Source organism: Lissotriton vulgaris, chromosome 3_1, assembly GCF_964263255.1.
Source record: "Lissotriton vulgaris chromosome 3_1, aLisVul1.2, whole genome shotgun sequence".
Taxonomy (NCBI): domain Eukaryota; kingdom Metazoa; phylum Chordata; class Amphibia; order Caudata; family Salamandridae; genus Lissotriton; species Lissotriton vulgaris.
The window spans coordinates 168807504-168825337 of NC_141689.1; the positions used below are offsets into that span (position 1 = coordinate 168807504).

The following is a 17834-nucleotide window of genomic DNA, read 5'->3' on the forward strand; positions in this document are numbered from 1 at the left end:
ACCTGCAATATCCTTATAAAGTACAGTATGGGGTACTTTATCAATTATATAAATCGTGCTACGTGTAGACACAAGGTTGTATAGTGAGAATGGGTTTCAGAGGTCAAATTGACAATTCTAAAAAAGAGGCATGTGTATTTTCACAGCTTCCTCTTTTCTCCATATTTTGCCATCCTATCATTTTCAGATCATTTTGTCTTTATTTGATTATGTGCCATAATCAAGTGTTTTGAACATGCTAAGAAAAACTTGTGATGGAGCAACTAAACCTTTGTGGCAAAATCTTGATGTAACCAAGTTAGGGAAACAAGTAAGGGAAGCAAGGGAGAGCATTTGGGTGGGCTCTTCACTGTCATTGAAGGGGGACCGTTTACTCCTGACCCCTCCCCTAAGGTGCGGAAGCCTGCAGGGGTTCCAGTTACCATCTGTAGGTGGAGAAGATTGCACTGCCGAAGAACTTACCATTTGAATCGGTGGTCCCTAACCCAGGATTGTATAGTCACCAGATTTATCCGGGATTATTCTGCGCCAGTCGGAAGTAGCACCGTTCCCGTAGCTGTCCTGCTATTAGATACTCTAGATTGCCGTCAGTGGTCTTTGTAGTGCACACACGCAAAGGACCAAGGGCCAGATGTAGGAAGCCTAATTCCAGTCGGCAACGGCCGAAATTACCGAACTTCAGCCGTTACCGACCAGAATTAGGCTACTGAGATGTAGGTGGCCTAAATTGCAAAATCGGTAATTTACCGATTCGGTATTTTAAGGAATCGGTAAATTACCGATTCCTTAAAATACCGAATCAGTAAATTACCAAATTTGCAATGTAGGGAGCACTCAAATGAGTGCTTTTCCCATTTTAGGATTCGTTATTTACCACCAACTATAAGTTAGTGGTAAATAACGAAAACCTTAGAAAATGCAAATCTGTGCATTTTCAACTGGGCCATGTGGCAGACATACATGCCCTTAGGTTATGTATGTGTGCCACATCTGCACACAAGCATGATTCAGGGGTGCAACAGGGTGTCAAAGTGACACCCTGGCACCCTTGAAGGTGTCCCCCATTTTACCGAATCGGTATTTACCGAATCGGTAATTGCCATTCATTCCTATGGGCCTCCAGGCCCATAGGAATGAATGGCAATTACTGAATTGTGGAGGCCCATAGGAATGAAAGTCAATTACCGATTCGGTAAATACCGATTCGGTAAATACCGAATCTTACTGATTCGGTAATTTTTACCAAAAAATTATCTACATCCCATTTACCTATTCTTAAATACCGAATAGGTAAAATTCAGTATTAAAGAATAGGTAAATTGATATTACCTACATCTGGCCCCAAATGTATCAAATTGTAAAGTAGCACAGTGCAGCAAGTCCCCTTGCTGGGCTGCGTTCCAGAAGGGGCAGGAATGCGCCACATTTAACACAATATTGGAGCATTCCTGCCTTCTTCCTGCACTGGCGCTCAATGTGCTGCCCAGCACCAGCGCACCCTTGCACTATGGATGAAGGGTGCATGTGTTGTAAGCAGGATTGTTTTTGCGCAGGAAGGGGCACCTTCCTGCAAAACAACAATACCCTGAGGCATGTTTCTCTTGTTATCTGTGCCGCAAAATGCAGCACACATAGAAAGAGGACAAAACAAGGATAAATGAAGATATTTCTCCTCGATGCGCCTCCCCTGGGAAGGCGTAGCATTTTGCTGCATTCACACTTCTACCAGTAATGGGAATGTGTCAAAAACCATGGGCATTGTATGGGGACATCCACGGACCACCCATGCAACGCCTCCCTGAGGCAGAGTAAGGCAACGCAGCGATTTGCGCTTTGCTACTCTAGATTTATCAGACCACTCAGGGCCACGCGAGGCTTGATAAAACACACTTTAGGGGCTGTGTCACTTTTGCACCATGTTGCGTGGTGGAAAAGAGACTCGCCCCTTGGTAAATTAGACCCACAAAATTTTACATTTCCCACGCAAGACGAACGACCTGTCAATAAAGAGCACGTGCTCTAGCCTCCTATACATCGGGGTGTGAGACTATGCTAGACATTTTTAGAATGCCATTTCATTCAAGATTCATATCGTTTTTAATGAACAAAATTGCCTTTTCATGCTCAAATGTATTTATGCTTATAAATATGACGTTTTTTCTGCTTTTTGTGGCACACTGCTTAAAATAAAGCAGTCTTGACTGACTGACTGTCCATGCTAGTCATGGGTGGGGCACCCGGTCTGTACGTGAACATGGGTGGGCTGACCATTAAGTCAATCTAGCAATCACCAACTGGGCTCGGCTGCATTCAAGGCTTTTGGGAGGGGAGTCCCTTTGCTCATTCATGGATGGTTCAATTTCATCACATTCCTCCATACAAGCGAGATAAATGTGTTTCTAAAGCCAGGTTTAGCGGGAAACCTCTTGCCATCGCGTGCAGGGAGTCATCCAGGCCAAGTGGGTAAATTGTGGAAAAATAAGTGGCGGGGCTCTGGTCACGAGGCAGCTTGCACCAGCCCATTGCTCCTATTGGCGCCGCCTATAACAGAGACAGCTACTAACCATCAAACTCTACAAGTGGGGAAAGGATGTGGCATAACGGCCAGAGCTGGAAGACTTTGGAGCTGGGGAACCAGGTTCGAGCCTCCCCATAGGCTCAACATCCTGTGATTTTAGGCAGATCACTTACTCTCCCCGTTCCTACAAAAAAAATGAATGTGTCCTTAGCTTGTGCTCATGAAAAGCACTTTGGTCGAGTTTGAACTATAAGCACCGATGTGGAAAATTAAATGACAGTACCGAGTACTGGAAACCACCGTCTCAAATTAAGCACAAATGCAGGCCAGCGTCCTCCATTGACAGGTAATACTCACTGCACATCCAGCCAGGGCGCTCAAGGTCGCTCACTCTCCTCCCCTTCCCCCCAATGACAAGAACATGTCCCTTTCCTAAGCGGTTGAATTTCTGTTTCAGCCTTTGAGACGCCGCTTACTTATTAATTATTTTGAGTTTTTATATTGGCAACAACAAGGCCCCCGGGGTCGTCAGAGTGAAGCAGTGTGTGACTTGGAGGAGCGAGGACACTTCAATATTAATAAATCTCATTTATAGCTGCAAGCAGTTGTTCGGCTGGAGCCGGGGGTGACCAGATCCCTCCAGGGCCGCCTCCCTCGCGCTCCGCCTGCGCCGGGGTAGAGGGCCCGTGCGGAAGGGAGCACCGCACCTGACCCTGGTAATAGAGGTCACGGCCCTGCCAGCCCCCGCGGGGAGGGCAGAAAATATACTCACCTCCCGGAGGCAGCGAGGACTATTATTCCCTTATTAAAGACATCACTTTCCACTGGCAAAGAGGGTCAGAGGTCAAGGTGTCTCAGCAGAAGCCTCAATTACAGGGCGTGAAATGTCATTCTGACCCTGCGCGCGCTGCTCTGCGAGGAGAGGGAGCGCTCCCCGCCTCCTGGCGCGCGAGCGTCCTTCGGCAGGGCACGAGCCTCTCTCTCTCGCATAGCAATGAGAGGCTCCCTCAAAAACACACCTGGCGGAGGCGCGCCTTTCAGATGAAAGGATCAGAGGGACTCTTTTACTGTCTCTGAAAGATGGGACAGCGCGAAACTAGAAAGGGAGCAACCGAGCAGACAACACACAGCAATAACAAATAACAATATTCTAATTTAAAAAAATACAGAGCGCAGTCCACAAAATATTGTTTTGCATTTAAGTCCGAGAGAAATTATCACACAGAAAATTCGTGATTTTTTGATTAAGCAAAACCTGTGAAAGTCTTGAGTAGTCCCAAAAATTCTATGCATGCCAACCCTCCCGGTTCAGGCGGGAGATTACAAGACTAGTAAATAATCATCCAGGATTTGTAAAGTACTGTAAATCACATGTGAGGGTCTCAAGGAGCTGAATTACAGGTACCAGGGGTTTAAGTGATTTGCCCAGAATCACAGGGTGTGAACACCAAGGAGCATATTACCAACAATTCGCCATATTTATCGCTAAACGGGCTTAGCGAGTTTTTTTTTATCGCCAAGCATCGCCAGATATTATCGCAGAGATAACATGTTAATAGCAACGTTTATCTCTAGCGATCAAATATCCGGCGATAGCGGAGAAATGCGTGAATATCGCTGAGAATACAGCGATATTCACGCATTAACGCCAATAGGGTCTTAGCCATAATATCCACCTTACATTGGATATAATGGCTAAGAACTGGTCTGAGCAGGCGTTGGCTTTTGGAGATATTCGCGCTTAGTGCAAATATTTTCATTGCTACGCCTGCGTTAATAATAGGCGATAGCGATGTTAGAGACTGTTTTTAGTCTCTAACAGGTTGGGTACGCCCACTTTGCATGTCATTAGCGATACATATGGCTGATATGCAAAGCGGGCCCCAAACCGCTCGCTATCACCTAAAAGCTGTTGCTAACTGGGTGATGAAATTATCGCCGCTTAGCGGCAGTAAACGGCCGCTAAAGCGGCGATAATTTCATTTCGCCTGCCTTGATAATATGCCCCTAAGTCCGAGCCGAGACTCAAACTTGGCTCCCAACACTCCGAAGTCAGCAACTCCGGCCGTTACACTGCATTTTCCTGCGCGCAGAAACCCGATTGAGAGTTTTGTAAAGCAGGCAAGAATAATATGTTTCTCACATATGCTCCAAGAATCACCTCAGACTTCAAAAATTAGTGTTTTGTCCTTAATTTTTGGGGGGGGATTAGAGCATGTGACAGGCTTCATTATTTTATTTTTGTAATTGTTGCATGCTGTTTTTGTTCACACTGTGCTACTAAACTGCTAAAAAAATCAACTATTTGTCTGCACCATACCTACCAGCCTCTCCTTCAATATGTCAGTGTGGAAAATACATTCTCACAATTATTTTGTTTAAAATATCCCATTTCCCTGCACTAAAATGTTGGCATGCATAACATTGTCCCATTGGATCCTGGTGCAGAAAGCTGACACATGGAAGGGACACAGTAACAGCGCTACTAAGCATTTCCCAAGTTGCAGAGAGATATACCTTAAATGTTTTTATTGTCTTTTCTGTAGCTCATTAAGCATTTATGTCTCTGCATGCTCTGTGATGATGTCAGATACATAACCATTTGCATAGCACACAATACAATCTGAAATTTCTGGCATGCGCAAATAAGTGTTTATTACTGCCCACCGGAAACCATTTATCAATAGAATTAGAATTTAATCTGGACCAATTTAGTTCAAAGCTGCCAGGATTCAAACGTGTACCTTGCAGGCAACATGCGTCTATTTGAAATGGACACACCAGACACAATACATCCTTAGCGCTGGGACGCTCAAGGGCAGCCAGGAGCTTTATAAATCCCTATTTCATTTCAATACAAGGACCTCTGCAACAAAACCATTAACTCACTGAGTTATCATACGTAAAGGACAAAGCTGTTACCTATAAATTAAATTCTGTGCTCTGGGCTAGGAAAACAACCCCCCTGAGCTATTTTAGGATGCTTCAAACCTGTGACCAGAGATGGGCCACTTGTCTATAACTCTCCAGAAAGTCATTATGTCCTAGAATGAACATAGCACTGCTACACTCTGGCTGCTGATTGGTTAGTATTTTTACACATTAGATCTCTGTGTGAGGGATCCCATTCATCAAACACTGCTCTCAAAAGGAGTTACCGGACCTTTAAGAACTAAAAGGTTTGGTTTTGTCTTTTTTTAGGCACGCAAACACCAGTCAAAATCTTTGAGGAAAAAGCGTAGGAAACACAGGCACGCTTAAACCAATTCCCACGTTTTTCACCAAAATCTCATAAATTGTGAAACAGCCAATAACATGGATGATTCTTGGGCACTCGTCATCAAGGCCTATGTGTTCCATGCCCCGAGTTCTCACTTGATCTCAGTTACAAACAAGGGTGTCCTGGCACAGGTCTGGCCTGCATGGATGTACGCTGTTACCACACGATGTATTACATCGCGGTACTTTACAACGCGTCTTTTACAATGCAAGTCGTTACCACGACTTGCGCTGTAGGGGTGCTGGACTTAGGAATAGTTACATTTACTATTCCAACACCAGCCTACGTACAGTAGGGAAGGTGTTGGAATAGTAAATCTACTATTCCTTAGCCTAGAGCGCCCTCCAGCGCAAGTCCTGGTTACGACTTGCGTTGTAAAAGACGCGTCGTAACTGCACTGCGGGGTAACATCCACGTTGTAAAGGATGTTCCCCGCCTGCATTAAGCTGCGGGGGATGTAATTTAAAAGATGGCGTCCATTCTCACCAGTTCCTGCGAATAAGTGTTGGCACCAGTTACCGTAGACTTTAACATGAGCCTGCAGAAAATGTTCACATTTCCCTCCATTTGCCTTTCTGCTCTGACACTACGAAACACGACGGAAAGAGTGGCCATTGAAAGACTAAAGTTTTACAGTTAATCAGTAATATCTGTTATCACCACTGAGGCCCTTTCACCTTACTACAGCCACTCAGAATGCACACACTGCTGACTGGGGCAGTTGCAAAGGCATGTCTTGTAGATGCTAATGCAGCTATTCTGGTATCTTCCTGGCCCAGCCAACCCAACATGCGGGTCACCAGGAAGACATGTGTTGGTGAAGAAAACGTCATTCGTTTCAGGCTATTGGCCTTTGAGTTGACACTACCTTCGACCTAGCAGAGCAGGAGGGACCATACCAACCAGGGGAGCCAGGTGATGCGTTAGATTGTAAAGGAAAGCTAGCGTTTGAACTCACCTCAGCTCTCTCAAACCAAATCAAATGGGGATTACCATGTTAGTGGAAGTGGGGAGCAATCCAGATGAGGGAAAGGGTAGCTTCAAGCATGCACCAACAAGAATAGCAACATTCCCTGTTTAAATGTCCTGCTAGGTTCACAATCCTCATAAACTTGTTGGGGATGGATGGAGTTATTCATCGCTAGACTAGAGCAGAAGAACTTTCATCCCTTGTGCCACAATCCTCCCTGGACCGCGGTTTTATATTCCAAATCTGGGAATCGCAGAATTTTAACTTACTCCAGCGTCTGTTATTAGTAACTCTCCTCCAAACGGCTTGGAGACTTAAGATGTTCTGAGTGCTGTCAGATGTCTTATCTAGGAGACAAAAATTGCCCTAAAAACTTGCAGGGAGATCAGGGTCAGCCTGAACAAGTTTGTTCTCCTAGGAGAAAAATAAAGTTTGCTGCTCTAGTGGAAAAATAATAGCCAACTGGATCACAAACTTACTGTGGCGCCTACAATATGTATGGGGTATAGCTGAGCATTCCCCTTCCCCCTTTTCTCTTCCCTCCTCACTACATACAGTGGTTTCTTGACAAGGCTGTCTGCTACACCCTGTGTACATCTCATTATAAGGAGCCACCCATGTGCATGACTACAGACATTTTTCTCATAAGACTACAAGTAGATCCATTAAAAGAAACTGTTGAAGGCATGGAAATATTAAGGCTTATTGCTATGCGTAAACCGTCTTGGATATACTTCTGGGTGTCTCCAATGGTTATCAATAGCATGCTCTTCGCTATCAATACCAATTATTTAGTCCTATATAGCTATGCTGTTCATGCCCGTCTTATACCATCTGTACTATACTTTGTTGGGTCGCAATATGTTACGCTTGTACCCAAATTATGATGTATGTACTGTAAAACAATGAATTAAACTGAACTATGTTATGCATCTTTTATGATGCAAGGTCTATGCACCTTTGAAATGTTACTATAGTGACTTAAATGCCAATAAAGTCTTTATAACACACCAAAAACTTGCAGGGAGACTAGAAATCAAGATCTTGCCTGGTCAAAACCTTGGTCATAAGATTGGCTAACGGACCAAGCATTGAACAGGGACGATGGTAATATACCAGTCTGGAGAATACTGCTGGCTGGGGACACCCATGCACTGCTGGACAGGTATGTTGAATATCCAACATCGCTTACAGCACTACTGGAGTCGGACAGCATGAAATTTCACTCACCGACATAGAGTCGTGAAGCCATTGGCCTCTGCATGTTACAAAGCTCGCTCAGAGCTTTTACGTCCTAATTTCTAGCAGTGAGACTCAGTAATCTTAACTGTGGCCATCGAACTTTGTACTACTCTGGTCACTTCAGCACTTAGCTGTACAGATGTGGGCTATGGAAATCCTGCAGAAGGAGAACCAAAGGAGGAAGCCGGCACACACACTGGGTAACAGCACAACCTCCTGCCTTTTCAACTAGCCTCTTCACCAGACCTGTGACTTATGGGCACTGCAGTGGACACATCCTTAGGCCAACAACCGAAAAGAGGACTACGCTCCAAGGAAACGTGACTGCTAAGTTACTGTTTTCTAAATAAATATCTCAATGCCAACTGCGTTCACTCATTAATCAGCCTAAATGTCCACGCACCAAAAAAGCCCATAGATGAATTTTTGTCATTCTCTATAGAGTGCATTGGATCCCATTGACTTCCATATTAATGATTAGCCATTTTTTAAATTGGAACCTGCTCTGTATATTACGTATTTTGCGGCAATTTACTTTCCTAAACTTTTTAGTTATATAAGTTACCATTTTTAATACTGTTATCACCTTGGTTTTGACCTTTTATTATTTATTCTTTTAAATGTATATGTTTGTTGACCCTTACACAGTTTCAGAACTTCTCAAATTTCCTGAGGGCTCAACTAAAGCACAAACAAGGCCTTGAGGCACTCTCCCATCCCAGCCTCCAGAATTTCTTACATTGTGTAAGGCCACAAACTGACAATTTTTCTTTCAGTAAACATGGGACGTCTAATGACATTTAAAATGACACACAAGAAGAGCCAGGCAGCTATAGTTAACGTGTTAAAGGAAAATTGTTACAAAATTGTTTGGGGGTCTTTGTTCAAGGTGAAACAGGAAAAGGGCGGCAGGGGATCCAGGAAAGCATGTTAGGCACCGGAAGTAGGCCATAGAGATGCTCAATGTTTGTGCCACACTACAGCTTTCTCCACCTTACTCTTTCTCAATGAAGTGGGTGCGCCACGATAGCTCAGTTTATCCAATTATAGTGGCAACTATTTCCTCTATATATGTATGTCTACACTCAAGGTATGACTTCTTTAAATTTATTTTCAACCTAAAGTGAGTGGCAGATTTCAATTCCATAAAGGCTATCCAGAATTGCATACTTGGAAGGTCTGCAAGACACTTACAATCTACTTTCACTCTCTGCCTGTTAACCCTTTGGCAAGGAGGTGAGTTGAGAACAGAGCAGAAAGAGATTCCCTCTGATCTTGAGTGGGAGTCAGTCCTATAGGTGGACGCTCCGAGTGACAGACGTCCCATGTGCATGCATAGGAAAAATGGTGGCCTTAGTCAGGACGATCCAATGAACCCTGCCCCTTGGCGGGACTTCTGGGCAAGTGCTACCTAAAGTGAGATCACCAAGTATGTTCTCTGAAGACTGATTTTAGACCTAAAACTCCCAGGCCTGGCCTGGCTCCCATCTACGGCTGCCTCACCTGCTATCTGTGCTTCTGTGGTGAGATGTTTCGGCTCCTCCATCCACGGCGTGGCGTGAGCTGCTACACTCCAGTCACTCCAGGTCCCAATCTCAGAGTCTTTGGCAGCCACTTGGATTATGTACTCCTTGCCGGCGTAGGCGTCGGTGATGGTGTGGGATGTCCCATCGGAGAGCTCGACCTGCCAGGGGATAAGGATGGAGAGATTGTTAATGTGAACTGATGTCCAGGAGAAGTGCAAAGAGTGAAGAACAGTCTCATGTCAGGAAAGGAGGTGGCTGCATATTCAATGAAGAAACATAGTTTATTGAAGCAAGACCAGTAATGTCTAAATCATGGCAGGAAAGACTTAGCAACTTAGCACTAAAGTGCTCTGATACAAGGTGGTGCTGATTAACTTTCATAAGCAAAACCTATTTTGTATGAAATGTTGATGGGAGTGCCACACCAAAAATGATTTGTATCAAGGAGCGCCAATCCCCGAAAATGTGTGAAATCCGGTGTAACTTGAAGGAAACTGTACAAAACCCCCTCTGATTCCATGTAAACCCAGATATGATAAACTAGGGTGATGTGGCAGAAACTTAAGTGCCACAAGACAATAGGTGCAAGCAGTGGGTATGCAGATTATTGTGTGAAGTTCACAAGAATAATGAGCATTTTAGCAAAATTATGCATTATATGCAGCTTACCCTTGGTCAGTTGTCAAGGCATAAGCCAGAACCACAACCCTTAGCATAGCACTGAAATTACCTGTTTAGAAAGAGCGAAACTTATGCTGTCATTGCTGCTCGACACTTTTATAAATATGCTGCTGATAAGTTTAGTCCAGTCAGATTTCCATGCAGGTCTGCACTGCCCACATTTTAATAAATCTGGGCCCCCCTCTCTTTAATTAATTCCCTCTTGAGGACAGGCTTGTTATTGAAGTGAAATCTCTCATTGAAAGGGAACAGGAGATCAGAGTTGGCATTAACTGGACATTGTATTTTTGATGTTCACAATCTGAGACTGTTTCAAATGAGTTTGAGGATTAAAATGACCATATAATTAAGTGGTGAGTAGTGTGGAGCAGGGGCAGAGAAGGAGGCAGATTTAAAATTTGAGGGAATGGACTAGGAATGTTATCTTCAAGGAACACATGACTTCATTGCATATTTTCTGGCGAGTAGAGGCAATCGAAATCTACATAAAAAACTGTGAGATTCTCTTGAAAAATGTTCACATTTGTTTGTAAAATATGTAAAATCTGTGGAACACATATTAATATAATTCCCTGAAAAAGACAAAGGTTACAGGGACGTTATAGTTAGGAAATATAATTTCAAAAACCCATAGAAATACACTGAAAAAAAATAAAGGTGATAGGGATGATATTGTGAGGTTTAGTTTAGACACACACAAAACCATAGAAATTCAGCAATTATGGTTAGAGTGATCTCAATTAACTATAACTCGTGCCCTAAGGTAACTATAACCCACGCCCACAACATGCATGGTTTTCACATCAATAATTTCACTGCAAATGCTGAGGTGACATTATCAATGATGTCATAGAAGATGTCATGAGGGATGCAATAAATGAGGTAATCAGCAGTGCAACGAGAGGGCACAAGTTATAGTTACCATATGGCACAAGTTATAGCTACTTGAAATACCTAGAACTAGAACTGCTAAATTTTTATGGTTTTATGTGTGTAAAATCTGACCCTAACTATAACATCTCGGTAACCTTAGTTTTTTTTGGTGAACTTCTAAGTTTTTTAAAATCTTATTTCCTAACTATTATTTCCCTGTAATCTTTTGTTTTTTCGGTAAATGTCTATTTTAATGCTATTTCCTAACTATAACATCCCTATAACCTGGGTGTGTGGGATGTGAGTGTGTGGTTGGTGTGTGACTCTCTGTATAGGTCTGTGAGTGGGATTGCAGTGGCTATGTGAGTAGAGGTGTGAATGACTGTGGGTGTGTGAGTGGTTTTGTGGGTATGTGAGTGTGGGTGTATGGGTGGATGGGTTTGTGAGTAGGTGTGTGGGTGGCTGTTGGGGTGTGTGAGTGGGTGTGTAGGTGGTTGTGTGAGTGTGTTGGTGGGTGTATGAGTGCTGTGTGGGTCTGGGAGTGGCTATATGGGTGTGTATCTGAGTGTGTGAGTGTTTGTGTGGGTGTGTGAGTGTTTGTGTGAGTGGGTAACTGTGTATGTGTGAGTGAGTAGGTGTGTGGGTCTGTGAATGGGTGTATTCATTTTTTAAATTGAGGTCTGGATCCGCAGGTCCATCTGAATTCATGAAGACCCATTGATCCATGCGAATCTGTAAAGATCTGTGAGGATCGGTGGATCCTCGTATGCTCCAAAAAAACATTTTTGGACAATTTGCTGCCCATGAGGGTTCCCTCACAGACCCCTCCATCAGTCTTATGGGGTCAGGGTACCTCTACCCTAACCCCTTATATAACATTTATATTTTATTCTGCCATGGGAACCATGTCCCGATGCAAAAAAGGGTGGCTGTGACTTTTCTCTCAGGTAGCAGCCTGCCAATCACAGCATTGTTGTTGGCGCATGGATCTGTGAATTGGCCCGGATCTGCGGTGCATCCGCGTCTCTAGATACATATAAATCTTTTTACTTTAATAATTCAAAACTACTGAACGGATTTACACTAAATTTCAAAAAGCTCTCTTTCTGGACCAAGATCTAGCTTTCTACCAAATTTGGTGTAATTCTGTTCAGTAGTTCGGGCTGTAGTTGTGTCTAAATTCTCTATGGGAAATTGCATGTGGAAAATGCATTTGGGACCCACTGTTTTTCTCAGACCCCACTTGACTGACCACCCCAAATCTTTACAGACAGCAGCTAAAGTGACTAGCAAACTAGTTTTGAAAATTGCATGAAGATTCATCAAAAGGTACCAACGTTATTAGCAAAACACTTTTCCTTTGGAAACTAGGTCCTAACTATAACTACCTACTGGTGGCCACACAGTCACACACAGCTCCAAACGATACACATCTCTCTGCAGCCTTTCTGTGTCCTAATGTCAGTGTACCACCCACTTTTTTCAGCCTCCCCCTCTTTGCATGTTCACCTAATAGTAAACATATGCTTCAATCAGATTCACAGGATAGGAATCACTGGGTTTTTGAGTGAGTAGGGCTGGGTGGCTTCCATGCAAAGGCTTGCTATTCAGGTACCTAGGGGTAACCCTCATTAGTGCAACCAATGAAGCAGCACAGGGGTTAATGGACTCACTGTACCACAGTCATGTTTCCCTACCATTGTCCGTGTATGCATTAGGGCCCATGGGAATGATGGCACCCCATTATAGGTGCTCACTACCGATCCCAGCCTGCAACTCAGATGAGCTGCTCTTAATATGAATGAGCAGCTCAGTTAGTGCCTACAGTATCGCTAGTTTATCCTACTGGTTGCCACTATGATGGTGCGTTCCTGGTTATACTCAGTCCTCCTTGCTAATATATATATATATATTTTTGCAGTTTTATATAGCGCAAACTCGACCTGAAGGTATTAGAGCGCTTTACATGAGCACCAGTTACATTGCACAAAGACACATTCATTTTTGGTAGGCACGGGGAGATTAAGTGATTTGCTCAGAAGTACAGGATGTTGAGACGAAGCCAGACTCGAACCTGGTTCTCCCAGCTCCAAGGTCGGCAGCTCTGGCCCTTAGGCCAACAAGCCCTCATTCTGCCTGGAAATTCAGGCAAAGATAGAAAATCTGCACATACTTTCATAATGAGTAACATGTCTAAAATCTGAAGAGAAGTAAGTAATCTGAGTGGCAGGGAGCTCAGGAATCAGCTTTTTCTGCTGAAAACGGCACTGCGTTTGATGATGGCCACATGAGTGTGATGTTTTATAGATGAATTTGTCCCACCCAACACTGATCTATTCACCCTTGGAAAGAAGTACAAGAAAGTGCTTGTATCCCCCTTTGGGCTTTCTTTCTTTGCTAATTTCTGTTTCTTGCAGCACCCTGGGACTTTGTAGGGAATAGTTACCAATGGGGCTGTGTGACCTTAAAAATATTCTTCTCTTGCGGGCTCCTTTTCTATACGGTCATGGAACTCCTCCAAACCTTGCTATATAGGTATGACGCTTGCAATGGATGGTTATTCCCATATATCAAAGAGTCTATTCATGCACCGTATCTGGTGCATACGACCATTTCTTAGTCATTGTCATCATATGATGATGCAACGTCTTCACCTGTGTTAATAGAAGCAACTTCCTATCACCACCACTGGATAATCCTAAGGTTAACTATAGACCATGCATAAGAGTCTTATCATCATCATCGTCATCATTATTGTTATTACTGTTATTATTCTACATTTTTATATACCATAACTGCATCTAGTGACCTTAACCCATTCGGTGCTCATGACGATCTCAGCTCGTCATGACCACACCCATTTTATTATGGACCACCGCAACAGGGGAATAAGTCAAGCAGCCAAGGTGTTAAGAAACCATGAAAGGAAGAAACGAGGTAAACATGTTACAATAGTGATATAGCGGTGCCGACTTTGGGTGTCGGCTGTGTAGGCAAGGGACGTTGACAGTTAAGAGTATGGGGAGGGGAGGGTAAGCTAGGAGTAGTGGTTGCGCAACATCAGCTGGATGAGAGGCGGGAGGGGAGCTGGAGCAGACTCCATCGGACAAAGTGTCGTGATCTCGCGGCACAGGTGGGGAGGTGGCTGCCAAGTGAAGTCACCGAGGCGAAGACTATTAATGAGTTTAGCAGACAGGTGGACATATTTATGGAGCGAGAGGGGATTGATGATAGAGTGGTGAGGCTGGGTCTAGATCAACGGACTAGTGCGGGAGGTTTCTTCGGCCAAGTTCCTGTCCAGCTCCTTCTTCAGCGAGATGCCTCGGAGATGACAGAAGACAGAAGGTTGCGTTGCTCGTCTACGTTGACGACAGACATTTTCCAGCTGACCTCTAATATTCCACAAAGACCAGTCCAATTCCTATTTTACCGAAACAAGCAGTGCTAGGCAAGGGGCGAAGAGCTAATCATGCAAGTGATAAGTATTGGCCAAACAATGATCATTGAAGTGGTGATCACAGGGCCCACATCACCGTACATCAGCTGACCCTATAAAAACTAGGCATAGGATAAACAATATGTTAGAGTGGCTAATCATGGAAGCAGAGCAAGCCATGGGACACAAATTCACATAGTGAATGATCATAGAGCTGCTCAAAAATCAAACCCGTGACAAGCAACAGATAAGCAACAATCAAAACACCAGCTGGTAAAACAACAAATGCTAGAAACAGACCAAACAAGGTAGCAGAGTGGCTAATCATCCAATGAAACAACATGGTGCAGCACCAAATAATATAACAACTGTAAGGGCTAGGACAATTCTTAGGGTGTGATACTACATGTACTGGGAATTGAGCTAACAGTATGACAGTAGAACACACAACAAGCACTAGGCATGAAGGAACAATCACACACCACCCATCCAAACAAGGGTTATGAAGGAGGCGACCAAGAAAACGGCCCTCAATTTTGCACTACAGCTGTTCATAAAGCAATAGTGAGTTCACACCGATAGTTTGTCCTGCTAATTATTGACCACCAGATTATCGTGATACAAGAATACCGAGGACAAATTATCAAGCGACAACATATCAAAAGTAAGTGCATATAGGGAAGTATAGAAGTACAGATTTACTATTCCTAGCTCCACGTCTACGTACCTTGAACAAACATGTACCGCACGTATGTACCTTTTATGTGGAATTAGCTACAGAAAACCTAGATTTCTATATTTTTTCCTAGTATTTTCTCCTGATATTGTGTCCCATTGTTATTCTGGGGTGGATATTCTGGCTGCACACCTCACAGATTACACTCTTGCTCACCACTGTTGCACAACAGAGGAGGGTACATGCTCACGGTTGGTGAATGAGTGAATATAAAGACGGTCATTGTTGAATGAAGCATGTCTTGTGTGACTGAGTGCACAGGCTCTAAACGGCTTCTAAGTGCTTGAGTAGACACTGTTGGAGAATACACAACATTAAAAAAATCCACTAAACGAGATCCCTTCACACAGCCTTTACCTCTACATTAGTACACACTTACCACTAGTTCAACTAGCGCCTCGGTGTTTTTACAACACAGATAACAGGGAGCCTCAAACTTTATAGTGCAGAATGTATTTTTAATAGCACGCAGGCACATATGGAATAGGCATCTGGATTGCGTTTTAGTAAGTGAGAATGCAGCAATAACAAGCATGCACAGTGAACATGCATTATTTTGAGGTTTTTCTTTTCCCCCTTTCTAGCTTAGCCCATGTGTGCTAAGAGTATGTTGGCGCCTCCAATTTGATCATGAATTCCATCCTTCGATTATTTACAAATTTGGACATTTGTCGAAATACGGGGCTGTAAAGGCATGCTAATGTTTATCTTTTAAAATATTTTAACTATGTGTAAAGTTTAAACATTCTTGTGACATCATGGATATGCAATGTATGTGATTTACTTTTATGGTGTATTCTCAATTAGACTGAATAAAGATTTTGAATTTGAATCGAACATGAAGATTGAGCCTACAATTCTACATAAACAATTCTACAGATTCAACATAAATCAGCAAATATATACATCGACCTTGAAAATGCCACAAGACTGAAAATGGCGAGTGAGGGGACATTACAGATGTTTTAATCAGTGAGCATATAGATTGGATGTGAATGAGCGAGCCTACAGATTTAACTTGAACAAGCGAGAACATAGCATGAAGAGGAAAGAGCAGGCATTGGGATTGGATTGAAATGGGAGCGCGAGAGTCAGAATATAACTGAGCCGGTCCACAAGGTAGATGTGAATGAGTGAACTTAAGGAAGAAACATAAATGAGCGGGCATCCAAAATACACAGATCTAACTTAAGGGAGTGGGGTACAGAGTGAAGGACTGTGAATGTGCACATAATGGTGGCTATTCAGAAAACATAAGGACCAACAGAGGATTGAAACAAGGCTGCTTGCTGGATGCTCCTCCTTTTAACCTACATACAGCAGTTCTGCCTGAAGCCATTAAGACTCAAGGGGTTCATTCTCCAAAAATAGGCCCACCCGCCCTCCAGTCTGCGCAAAACGCAGGTGACGCTATTATTTTCGACCATACAACTATTGGGCTGCAGAAATCTCGAAGCGCCCTGCAGAGGTGCAACGCCAATAATGAATAAACAATTCATTCAAACACATTGGAAGTGTTAGTTTGTAGCAATGAGGGATGCAAGTGGAATAGATGTCCCACGAGCAAACCATGGTAGAGAGGCAAAGAAAAGACTGTTACTTTGGAGAACGAATTGAAGATCAAAGTCAGCTCAAGAACACTGGGTGTATTTAAAGACCACATCTGCTTCAGTAACGTGTTGTCTGTCGCCTTTCCAATAATCTGGAAACGCCTTCCATCATTCGTTACTTGTGGTCATTCTAACAAAATTACTCCCATCCATCGATTATTGCCTGTCATGTTTCCTGGGGAAATTGACCTTTTGGCTAGATACATAACATGTGCGTTTATGAACTGTATGTTCACCCAGGGAAATGTGCCTTTTGGCTAGATACATAACATAACACAACATATGTAATTGGAAAGTGTACGTTCACCCAGAAGGGTATCTTTGCGCTGAATAACCGAGGTTTAATATTATCCAACTTAATTGTACTGGTTTTATCGACCTCAGAAGGATTAAAGGCTGAGTGGAGCCCCCGGGATTTAAGTCTGTGATCATGAGGTCAAGCACAGGCCCCTACAGTGGATGCATTAGGCCACTAATCCACCAGACCAGGCTAAATAGAACACAGTGTAATGTGTTCCTCTAAATTTTCCTTCAGCCAATTTTGCTAGCCAATCACACACATCAAACTAGAATTTAATTTGCAGTAACCATCCTTAAAACATAAGCTTTATTATCTAGTTAGCTGTTTTACCACCTTTTACGCCAGAGGCAACACCTTTACAGCTTTCATCTGTCAGCTCTCTCACCGAGTCAATCAAGACATGCTTCTGGGTCAAATTATTTTAATAATGCACCGGGCATATTACATCTAGAAGCACTCAGCAACTCTTCTACGACTGTAGGGACTTTGGGCCAGATGTACGACCGGGGCATTTGGCGACTCCCAAATTGTGCTCAATTGCGAGTTGCAATTTGCGAGTCGCTAAATGCCATGTACAACAGTGTCAGAGACACTGTTTGTGATTCCCAATGGGGTCGCAAAATTGCATGCCTCATCCATATTCATGAGTCACTCGCAATTT

At 43.4% G+C, this 17834-nt stretch overlaps 1 protein-coding gene across 2 annotated transcripts in view; it reads right to left on the reverse strand.

Annotated features, from left to right (window-relative positions):
• CNTFR (ciliary neurotrophic factor receptor) overlaps positions 1-17834 on the reverse strand; it is an 857892-nt gene that overhangs the window by 6983 nt on the left and 833075 nt on the right. For both annotated transcript variants that reach the window (XM_086960266.1, XM_086960267.1), the window contains exon 9: positions 9514-9694. In XM_086960266.1, the coding sequence (XP_086816392.1) occupies positions 9514-9694 (181 nt within the window). The remainder of the gene's footprint in view (positions 1-9513; positions 9695-17834) is intronic.